At 38.0% G+C, this 12,256-nt stretch overlaps 1 protein-coding gene across 1 annotated transcript; it reads left to right on the top strand.

The window, feature by feature from the left end:
- Positions 1-70: 70 nt before the first annotated feature.
- Hspa13 (heat shock protein family A (Hsp70) member 13) lies at positions 71-9,828 on the top strand. The gene is made up of 5 exons (XM_021627122.2): positions 71-223; positions 1,686-2,026; positions 4,174-4,387; positions 5,477-5,644; positions 6,609-9,828. The coding sequence occupies exons 1-5, from the start codon at positions 199-201 to the stop codon at positions 7,274-7,276; spliced, it is 1,416 nt and encodes a 471-aa protein (XP_021482797.1). The 5' UTR covers positions 71-198; the 3' UTR covers positions 7,277-9,828.
- Positions 9,829-12,256: the final 2,428 nt, after the last annotated feature.

Below are 12,256 nucleotides of genomic sequence, written 5' to 3'. Positions count from 1 at the left end.
TCTTCCCTCACTGGCCTGAGCGGAAGCCTCCCCGTGGCTTCATGGTAGATGGAGTCCCTGCTGTGGTAGCAGTCGTGGTTCCTCCGTCTGCTTGGATGTTGACGGACTACATTTCCCAGGAGGCTGAGGGACGGCCGGCTGCTAGGGGGCGGTGCCTCCCGTCGGTACAGTCATCCCTCTGCCCGTTCGGCGGGACTGATGGCCGGAGAGATGACGATCTTAGGTCAGTATCTCAGGGGTCCCCGCTGCTGTGGCAGCCCTCCAGGCGGCTTGAGGAGGACAGGGTGGGCAGGGGTTAGTTGTCTCGTCCCCTAGACCCAGGTCACGCCGCCGTAGGGAACCTGAGAAGGTGGCCGAGGCTGTCTGAAGTGGGGGCGGGGCGCCTGGAGCCGGGGTCCGGTGGTGGAGGCCTCTTGGGGTCCTGCTGTCAGCCACAGGTCTGAGGGACGCGGGCCTAGGAGTGCGCGTGTCTAAGAAAGACCTGGGTCCTGAAGCGGTAGATGAATTCGGTTCTCCGTGGCGGTTGCAAGAACACACTGTGGAGTAATGGGGATCTCGCTGTGAAGACTCGGCTTCACTTGGGATGGAGAATTGGGAGATGGAGGGGGTTTCTGGTCCCTGTGTGTTTGTAGCTGGATTCTCTTCCGAACATACGGTTTGGGAATCACATTGCCCTGCTAAATGGTGATAAAATGCTTTTAAGATGTGTCTGTAGGTTGGAAAAGACAAGTGGATAGGCTCTTGATCGGCTGTGAGCCAGGCGTTGCTTTGAATGAGCTAGCCATTATCGACAGCACTACAGCCTGACATTCTGGGTTTGTAGCGTGAGTCTGATTGGGAACAGTTTGAATACCACATACTAGTGAAACCAAGTGAGACCTTGATTTTAAATTCAGAGCGATGTCCTTATTTGCTTTTGTGTACAGTATGCACAACGTTTGTATTTGCTCTTTTTTCTTCAATTGATATTTGCTGAGGCTCTTACTGGGGCATACAGTGGTGAGCAAAACTTGTCTTCAGGAAGCTTCCATGGTGTTGCCATCACGCTTAGCACTTGTATACTTTTTCCGTAACTACTACCTCTCTGAGATGTGTATTCTTAATTCGTGCTTAAATATGCAAGAACACTGTTGTGAGGTAACAGTAATATCTAAGCAATGTTCAAAATCAGTGCGTCCAACTTACGTATTTTATGGTTTTGAATGGGTAAAGATGATAATCAAAGAGGTTAGTCTTACAGTATCAAAGCTTTTACTGTGAGAAAAAGCTTTTGCTGTGAGAATTTCATAATGGCATTGTATTTCATAGGTAAAACTGTTTAGGAACTTGTCCATCTACATAGAAATCAAACAATAAAACTGGATTGTATCCAGCTTTTGTTTCACACTTGTGATCTTTCCATTCAACATCAGCATAATTATTACTGAAATAACTTTACATTTTATTTCTTTATTCTCATGTAACAAATTATGCAATAATACAGTTGTGAGGGTTTGATTATTTTTCTCAGTTCTTTATTTTTAATTGTAGCCAATTGGAATACGAAAAACTTGATATCTGAAATCCTATAAAGTAAAATGCTTTATGATTTGTCTCAAGAGTGTTAGTAAGGAGATGTTGCTATAGAAACCGTATATGGTAGTTTTATAAAGGTATATATATATATATATTTTTTCTTTTTTCAGGTTCAGCTGTTTTGACTCTCCTGTTGGCTGGCTACCTGGCACAACAGTATTTACCATTGCCTACGCCCAAAGTGATTGGCATTGACCTGGGTACCACCTATTGCTCTGTTGGTGTGTTTTTTCCTGGAACAGGAAAAGTAAAGGTGATTCCAGATGAAAATGGGCATATCAGCATACCCAGCATGGTGTCCTTCACTGATGGTGACGTATATGTGGGATATGAAAGCCTAGAGCTAGCAGATTCAAATCCTCAGAACACAATATATGATGCTAAAAGATTCATAGGTAAGATTTTCACCCCGGAAGAGTTGGAGGCTGAAATTGGCAGATACCCATTTAAGGTATGAAATCAATCTAAAATCTATATGTCAGTGTAACTTAATTGTACTGTTTCAATTAATGCGTTGGCTTCACATTACACATCATTGCATCTCAATTGCCTTTATTTGTAAGGGAGTTAGATTCTCTTAGAAATTTCTCGGCGGCTGTTGGTGAATCAATTCAGTTACTGCCTGGACAAGAAGATGGAGCTTTGCTGTGTGCCTCCTCTGCCATCATCCCAATATCCAGTTGGTTCTTCCAAGATATTTTAAGAAAGAAGATATATGCTCATGAACTGTGAATGGATAGTCTCTATGTACATATTTGTATACATGTAACCTCTCGACAATTGGTGTCATGTTTCCTGGCTCATTTGAAGTGCACAGAACGCCACGTGCATGTGGTAGATGGAGCTCACTGTCGTTAATGTCGGTGGAACTACTATTTTCTTACATAATTGATCCCTCTCATTCATACCTCTTTCCTTGCTTTGCCGGTTATCACTGATTTTCGACGTTCAGTACGTATTCTTATATATATCTTTGTGTATGTCAGAAATTGCCTGCTTTGTAGAATTGATGAGTTGGATATAAATGTGTGTTTTTAAGGAGTTTTATTTATATTCCCAGATTGTAGCCCAGAAAGTTTGCATGCTCTTAACATTTTTAGAGTGTCTGTATCTTCAGTAGGCAGTTTGATGTTGTTTACTTATTGAGGTAGGTCTTGCTACAGAGGTCAGGCACCCATTGAACCGGCAGGCCTCAGCTTGTTGAGTGAGTCCTTAGATCACAGGCCTGTGCCACCATGTCCAGTTTATGCCAGTGCACAAGTGAAAAATGGCATTTTATATTAAATGTCACTCCTTTGCCTAGTTATAGTTAGTGCTATTTTTCTTTCTTTAATTTTATTTATTTGTTTGTTTGCTTTTATTTTTGAGGCAGGATCTCAATTTGTAGACTTGTCTTGCCTAGCACTCAGAGAGACCTACCTGCCTCTAAATTTCTTCTTTGTCCTGTTTTCACGTTTCTCTTTTCCTTAATGACAATATATTACTTTTTTCACTTTATCATCTATGATGTATAATTCGTTGTTTCGTGTCAAAATATAAGGCATTCGTGAAATCTCAATTTTAGAAGAATAGCTTTGATTTTTGTGATAATTATTATGAACTTTCATCCTTTCCCACTGCTTTGATTTTTCTTTTGATTTTAGATTTTTATTGTTTTTATGTATTTATTTTTTGGTGGTTTCTCTTAAACATTTAATTTTTGTTTTTGTTCATCCCATATGGAATTTTTCTTCTAAGTTATGAAATGGTCAAATGAGTCTAAATGAATTAGACTCACTAGATAGCTATATGATTGCAGCTTATGGAATGTACTGTTGCTTCCTTTGTGATTTTAAGTTCTGTAGTTCCCCCCCCCCCCCCGTGGTTTGAATTGTCTGTAATTAATAAAAAATAAATGCTCAAAGACAGACAAAAAAAGATGTGAAATGAAAAATCTCGTAAAAAACCAGTATGTAAATCGTTGAAGAAGAGCATGAAGAAATTCTTCACTATGTTTCTGAGTCTCACCCAGAATGTGTACCATCCTGTTGTTCCTTTTATATACTGTCTGGCCTTTATTCACTTAGTGGTCGTCCTGGTTGTCAGGAGTTGCAGGCATGGCAGTGCTTTTGTTGAGATAATTTTAGTAAGTAATGGCTCCAAAATGCAGTATTAGTGATAACAGTGACCTGTGGATGTTGATGAGAAGTTTTAAAGTACTTTGTCTAAGTAAAACGGTATCCACTGAGGCTTTTAGAACTTACAACTCTCAAAGAAAAGAGTCTTTTGGGTTGGATATCATTTATCATTAAATACTACAATATTCTAGTTTACTAGAACCTAGAATAATCTAGGTTCTCTCCTAGATTATTCTAGGTTCTAGTTAAATTCCTGACTTATATTTTGCTTTTCATGAAACTTATAACATGGATTTGTTTTATAAATTTTAAGTATTGCATCAGTAAACTGTTACCTGGAAAAGGCGACTGGGTAGATTATAGTGAGTCTTATTACTTTATAAAGATATTTTGTTGAGTAAATGTGTACATGTGAAAGTTAATGCACATATGTGTATATGTATATATTTTTACATTCTTGTTCTTCAAATCTTATTCACAGGTTTTACACAGAAATGGGATGGCTGAGTTTTCTGTGACAAGTAACGAAACCATCATTGTTTCTCCCGAATATGTTGGCTCTCGGTTGTTGCTGAAACTAAAGGAAATGGCAGAGGAATACCTCGGAATGCCAGTTGCCAATGCTGTCATTTCTGTACCAGCAGAATTTGACTTACAGCAGAGAAATTCAACCATTCAAGCTGCCAACCTTGCCGGTAATAGAACTCTTGACTGATGTACATTTTCTTGAGATTTTGCTACGACAAAAATCTTTTGCAGTAAGAATTATCATTTTGTAAATCAACTAAGTATATAAACTATATGGCCAATGAGTTTACTTTCTGTTTATATAGCTTTTCAATGATAGTTATGAACTCTGGTACAACATTAAATGTTTATGTTAGGGGAGAAAAAGCAGTCTGAGCCTGGAGATGTAGCTTTCTGGTAAATTACTTCTATAGAGCAGGTGAGGCCCAGGTTCCATTCAGTCTCCCAGGACACACACATCCTCAAAGCATGTTAAAAATAAGCTAATCAGGCATATGGCAAAAACTGGGAGAGAACATGAGTCCCTCTGTACTTCTGGTAAAAGATACGGTCTTTGTTGTTAAGGTGAATATAATGTTTCCAGAATATGTAAGTTGAATAGTGTAGCACCGTCCTGTAAATCGTGCTTTTGTGGTGCTTGTATTCAACTAGATAGAAGCATAGAATAAGCATAACATGTAACTTTTTATATGGGAGCTTCTTATACTTACCCTACCTCTTCAGTAATATAACTAGATCTCCCTGCCAATGGATGGCAAGCAACAGTGTCCTTGTTCATTCATTCCCATTTACTTCATGAGGATAAGTCAATTCTTGTTCAGAGCTACTGGTACAGTCTTTATCAGAATGCAGCGTGAGTGGAAGAATAAAGGGCCAGAGAGTTGCCACAGTATAGGGGTGGTTTATAGAATGACCAGGTATGCCTCATGGAGATAGTGACACTGAAGCCTGACTATAGGACCTTGCATGTGACCAGAGCATAGTGATCAAGTTTTATAACTAAAGGGAAGGGCAATGTGGGGATTTTTTCAGTTGTTAGTGAAGTGTTGAGATAGTAAACTTGGGCTTTTCTCTAGTTTGTTTTGTTTTGTTTTTTGTGTACTCTGTAAGAATACTTTTAGTTACATCAGTGAGAAGAACTTCTGTATTTCATACCAATGTATTTTTTTTCCCACTGCTTTTGTCACTGTTAAAGAAGAAACAAACATGCTATTACAAGTCGAGTAGAAAGTGTTTTCCTCTCCTGGGTCTTTCAGGACTGAAGATCTTAAGAGTGATAAATGAGCCGACAGCAGCAGCCATGGCCTATGGCCTCCACAAGGTTGATGTTTTCTACGTGTTGGTCATAGACTTGGGTGGAGGAACTCTTGATGTATCATTACTGAATAAACAAGGAGGGATGTTTCTAACACGAGCAATGTCTGGTAAGAAAAATACAGAATTAAAGACGTTCAAACATGTTTCCTTCAATATGTCCAGCATGTAACATTGGTATTGTTTTCAGAATATTTTATGATTTTCTATATACTGTTGCTTATATCTGTCTATGTACAGAGGTACAAGTTAACTGTCAAAATGAAATGGCTGGACTTCTTAAAAGTCAGATGAGTAAGTTCCTTTAGGGCTTTCTTGGTGATGGTAAAGGAAGCATAAAGGAAGAAAACTTTAAAATGAAGAGTTTCAGATGTTTCATCTGTTTTATGCTTCATAAAGTAGATATCTTAAAAAATGTAATTTAAGTATTACTGAAAAAATAAAAGCTTTAAATCTCTAAGATTTTTGTTTTATACCTTTTAGGTTAAAAATGTAAGGGTGCTTAGATTGAGCTGTATAGTTCTTCTAACATATTTACTTTTCACTTTCTTAACCAGATTCATTAGAGCCAAGATATGTTCTTTGAGTTTATATTACATTATTCTTCCTATAAAACCATTTCTATTAAGCTTTTAAATGTTAGCAATTAAAGAAAATGTGTATTTATTGGTAACTGTGAATCATAACACTTATGTTGAGTATGATGAGTTAGTGTTTCAGATAGCTGCTTAAAAAGGCAGTCTATGACTTCATTCTTCTGTGGTGTCAAAAGTTGTTTCATGTCATTGAGATACTCCCATCTAGATCACTTAGAATTTCTAACCCTGCTAGGCACTGTTTATCAATAGTACACAATAGAAATACAAATGATAATAGTTGCAGTAAGTTGTTTCTAGACTCTGGAAGTAGATAACCGTTAGCCCCGACTACTTAGATTAAAATGATTTTAACATGGCTCTTTTTACATTAATAAAGTCTTAATATATTGTAGGATTTGTTATTCTTAGACTGTTTTAGCATACAGAGTATATATTTATGTGCATATATGTATAACAAAGTTTGTAATTCTTTCAGGAAACAACAAGCTTGGAGGACAAGACTTCAATCAGAGGCTGCTTCAGTATTTATATAAACAGATTTATCAAACATATGGCTTTCTCCCTTCCAGGAAAGAGGAGATCCACAGATTAAGACAAGCTGTGGAAATGGTCAAAATAAATTTGACCCTTCATCAGTCTGCCCAGGTATCAGTTTTACTCACTGTAGAGGAAAAGGACAGCCAGAAACCTCAGAATGGTGACTCTAAACTGCCAAAAGACCAGCTTACCCCAGGGGATGGTCACCATGGGAACAGAGTGTTTAAACCTGGCCTTTCTGAAAGCAAGAGTGGGAAAAATCAGGTTTTATTTGAGACTGAAATATCCCGAAAGCTCTTTGATACCCTCAATGAAGATCTCTTTCAGAAAATCCTCGTACCCATTCAGCAAGTATTAAAAGAAGGCCACTTAGACAAGACTGAGATTGATGAGGTGGTCCTAGTTGGGGGCTCTACTCGTATTCCTCGGATCCGCCAGGTCATTCAAGAGTTCTTTGGAAAAGATCCCAACACATCCGTAGACCCTGACTTGGCAGTGGTGACAGGAGTGGCCATCCAAGCTGGGATTGATGGAGGCTCTTGGCCTCTCCAAGTTAGTGCTTTAGAAATTCCAAATAAGCATTTACAGAAAACCAATTTCAACTGAACTCTGAGGGAGTGCCTGTAACTGTGATCTTGTCTAGTGATTTTGTTGATCTCCGTTGTAAAGCCTCCTCCAGAAAAGAAGTACATGAAGTCACTCACAGATTCCCCTGAGGACATTTATACAGGAAAATTTTACATAGTGTTTTATTTTAGAACTGAGTATGACCAGATGGATCCTTTTTGGGTTTGGAAAAATCTCATAGTATTTCTGAAGTGGCAGAGTTGAGGTAGAACTCTGCTCTGACTTCTGGGAAGTGGGTAACCATCCGCACTTACTATTCTGGAAACATTAAATAGTGCCAACTCTAAGGCCCCAGTTCTTACTGAATTTTATTAGTAGGGGCTGATAATTCTTGACTTGGGTATCACATTTAACTATTAATTTGGTCAATACTTGAAGGACTGTTGATGCCAGGTATTTACATTGCCTTGGAGATAGCAGTATTATCAAACTGCATAGGTAGTATTCATCAACTGCCATATAAATTGTACTTTCAGAAATCCACTTTTTACATGTTATATTCTACAGATTTTAATATATTTAAAAGACCAGTTTTTCTTCCTAGGATAGCTAAAGATTTACTCAGATTTTTTTCTGCCAAATAGTAAAAATGCCCAGTTTATACTATAAGTTCTGTTATCTTCAGGGCGCCATTCTCTGCTTGTATTTTTACAGTTCTGCTTGGTAAGAAAACAGTAGAAAGGTATCATTTAGGCCTTCAGAATGTTAATGTCTCAATCAAGCTGCATTACTCAACAAGTATTTGCTGTCCAAGACCTTTGCATAGATGAAATATTTTTAGCAATTGTTTGGTTTCTGTTTTGTTTCCTTTTGTCCACAGGGCCAAACCTAGAAGTGCAAAGACTGTAATTTAACTACTCTTGAAACTGAGGCAAGGGGCTCACAACAAGTTCAAGGCCTGTCTGGGCTATCAAGGAAGTGCTAGGCCAGCCTAGGCAACCTAGTGAAACCCTGTCCCTATCTCAAAATAAAAAGTAATGGGGCCTAGGGGATGAGGATAAGCCAGATGGCCATAGAGACCAGTACTTTGACTTTATGATGGCCATGTTATTGGAAAATATATATTCTTTTTTTTTTTCTTTTTTTTTTTTTTTTGCTTTAATGAAGCATTCACATGCAAGAATTATATCCTGGCTGTCTTATTCATATAAAGTATATCCTGTTTATCAGTGTATAACTAAGGAGAACTAAGAAAATTTCAGTAAGATCAAGCACTTCGGCTTCCCATAGTATAATGCTGAAAGGTATTTTTTTTTGTTTTTGCAGCTTTATAAAAAAAAAAATGCTGAGTAGTGAAGTTGCTGTTAAATATCAATCATTTTCATGTACTGAAAGTGTGGGCATTAGGTAGACAGAAAGACAAAACATTGTGCTTTGTTTTAGAACTAATGGAGAAATGCCAAAGACAAACCCTTCGCAGCATTCTAAAAATATTCAAGACTGTGAATTCTTTGATTTTTAGATTGAAAAATGTCTGTGAACATGTTTGAGACTTGAGTAATCAAGTTATCCCATAGACTTCACATGTGCTTTCAGCTTTCACATAAGCCATGTAGGGTTATAAACAGCAGACTTGAGCTTCTCGGATATTTGAAGGGACTCAAGACACGAACAGAAACCTTTTGCAGGAAGGATCAGATAAATACTACTAAAATGGGAAGGTAAATGATTTTTTGTGAAAATAGCACAATAGTGTTGGAGTTGGGGATAAGTAGGTAGCACACTCTTCTCTAGTATAGTTGCAATGTTAAAGAAATGAAGGGAATTGTCAATCACATGTTAGAGAGTTATGTATAACTAATCTTGATGTCAGGGTAGTTTATTTAAAAGGTACAAATGCATCCTGAAAGGGGCCATTTGTTAAAATCTGATATCATTTTTCATAAAGTGAACTTTTTAGTTGTACATTTGGCTAGGTTTTTTTGAAGTATGTAACTTTAAAAATACTAAGTAATAAGTAATTTATTTTGTATCAATATTTTGGTACTAGGTTTTCACTCAAACCACTCAACAGATACCACTGTGTATAATATGAATCCAATATGACAGTTACTGTATACAACAGAATGTGCCTCTTAAATATGTGTGTACAGATAATTCATATTTTGCTGTAAACTCATTATTTTGCAGTTTTATTTTTAAATTGTGTACTTTATTTTCCACTAATGGCTAGGTTGAGGTATATTTTTAATGTATATAAATACAAAAGAAGATAGAGCTGCTGTGATGCTTTCAGACAACTCAGTAGCAAATGGTCTAATTGCAGAAATGTCACATATTCCTGCATCCTATCTGTCTCCTGAGATTTCTGCTGTATTTTCTGCATAGTTTTAATTTAGAAGAACTAGTTCTTATGTGAACAGTTTCTTTATAACTTTGATTAAAAAGCCTTGGCTTCTAACTAGTGGAGTCAAATGCTGACTTGATCCACACAGCTACCAATCTTCGTACCATCAAACTGTAATCTTTCAGTTGACAGCTAATACTTCATAATTTTCTAATAAAGTTTGTGTTATTCTTTTGGACAAAAATTTGTTTCCTGTCTTAAGTTCATTTTAATATTTCTTATATATAATCCCCTTGCCATAGAATGGGAAGGAGCCAGAAGATCAAAACATACTGCCAGAATTAGTTTGAAGTCAGGCAGAGCATTTCAGTCAAATGCCAAGAGATGCTAATTTGAATCAGCTTGGAGAGGAGTTTAGGCCAGAACAGTTGAGTTGAACCAGCCAGCAAGAGTTCAGAAAGAGCTAGAAAGGCTTGGGACTGGCTCTCATCTCCTCTCTCATCTGAGGAAATTAAAACAATAATAAAAATGTTATAGTATTTCTCTGTAGAGAACTGTTAATTCAGAACATGGGTGTTCTGACAAGATATCACATCCAAAGACCTAGGTCTGTGTGATCCAGCTGGAATACAAACACACCTTTAATCCAGGAGACAGAGTCAAGCAGTTCTGAGTTCAGTGCCAGCCTGGTATAGAGCAAGTTTCAGGTAAAGAAAAGTTTAGATCCAGGCATGGTAGAACATGTCTTTAATCCCAAACAATGTAGGTAAAATTAGATTGTAGAACGGAGGACCCATGTTTGAAAGTGATGTCTAAATGAGTGGCAGAAAATGTGAGTCAGAGAAAGGTTTGGCAGTACACACCCAACTCTCAGGAAAAAAGAATGGAAAGGGAAGCTACATAAGGGGCAACGCAGAGAGGGAAAGCAGCAGTTTTGCCCAGAGTAATAGACAGGTTGCAGAGAGAGAACTTTAGGTTAAAGGCAGAACAAGCCAGAGAGTGAGGAGGATCCAGAAGATTAGAGCAGATTGCTGGAGTTAGGTTGAAGACAAGCAGAGCAATTCTGAGCTAAGAGAAGCCAGATTGAATAAGTCAGCTGGGGAGGAGTTTGAGCCAGAACTGCTGGATTGAACCAGCCATCCCAGAGGTCAGTAAGACCAAAAAAAAAAAAAAAAAAAAGGTGTGCTTATTCATCATTAAATCTCAGAGGCTGAAAATGTTCTGGACATAGTTTGATTGTGTGGAGGCTAGGAGCTTCCAGGACAAGGCCTAGGTTAGCAGACAGGCAGTAAGCCTCAGAGACATTTGAAACATGAAAATAAAAGTTACGTTACATTTCTCTTTGTCTAGCTTCCTCTATTTCATTGTAGACCTGCAAAGGAATGATCACTAATGACCAAGTCACACAGTCAATACTAGTATGTCTTGAAATCTCCTGTGCCAATGATTTTAATTTAAAATTCTTCAATTTAGCCTCTAGCAGATTTTTTTGGACAAGGGTAAAAATGGAATGCTCTCTAATATTCCCCTCTGACATCTTTTGAGATTGCCCTCCACAGTCCACATTGTCCTCAGCACTGCTGTCCTCCAAGTTCATACTCATATGGCCCATTATGCCCCATTTATGGCATTTAACCACTTTTCTAACCCAAAGCCCAAAGTCTACACTCTGCTACCAAGCAGCATGGTCAGTCAGGCCTGTCAGAGCAATATGCCACTCTGGTATCAATTTCTGTCTTGGTTACTGTCCTATTTCTGGGAAGAAACACACCATGAACAAGTTGGCTTTGAACAACAGCAACTAGCATATAATTGGGGCTTGCTTACAGTTTCAGAGAGTTGGTCTGTGATTGTCTTGATGATGGAGTGTAGTGGCAGACAGGCAAGCATGGAGCTGAGAGCTTACATCTGTTTCACAAGATCGAGACACAGAGAAAGTGAAACTGGGCCTGGCATATGCCCTTGAAACCTCAATCCCTCTTCTCAATGACCCAGCTCCTTCAGCAAAGATCATACCTCCTTGTCCTTCCTAAACAGTTCCATCAACTTGGAAACAAACATTCAAACATATGGAAGCCATTCTTATTCAAAACCATCGCACTAAGTAATGTTTATAATGATAGTAGTTGCTTTAAGTACTAGAGGTCATCAATGAGAAAACAGATTGAAAAGTCTTCCTCTAATGTAATGAGGAGAAATAGATTGAGCCATGAACCATAAAACTAAACAGAGTACTTGATAAGGATTAATATTTGGAAGACTAGAAACAGGAAGAATTAGCAAAAGGAGCCTTCTTTTCAGTAGGTTAGTTAATGCCTTGACATGGTAAAGGTATTTACTCTGGATTTTAGTAGGTGAAAAATTAACAAATTACCTGTTCAAGGACTCAAAAGAGGAGCTTTCCTAGCAGACCAGCAGAGTATCAAAGAAGTGGAAGTGCACATAAGAGAGTGTGGTGTCTGAGGGGTGAGGCAAAGCCATTCATGGGAGAGTGATGGCCAGTGTCAATTGACAAGTCAGGTAAAGTGAAGGCTGAGCATAGACAACTTGTGAATTAGATAAGGTAAGGTCAGTAGAGTGGAAATATCAAAGATCAGAAGAGAGTCCAACAATGACTGAAGGAAAGGAACGAGGAAAAACAAATATTGACAATAATCTACAAAGTAAAAAAG

Source organism: Meriones unguiculatus, chromosome 17, assembly GCF_030254825.1.
Source record: "Meriones unguiculatus strain TT.TT164.6M chromosome 17, Bangor_MerUng_6.1, whole genome shotgun sequence".
NCBI classification, from domain to species: Eukaryota; Metazoa; Chordata; class Mammalia; order Rodentia; family Muridae; genus Meriones; species Meriones unguiculatus.
The sequence above is the reverse complement of the archived record's forward strand: the minus strand, read 5'-3'. Positions and strand labels throughout refer to the sequence as shown.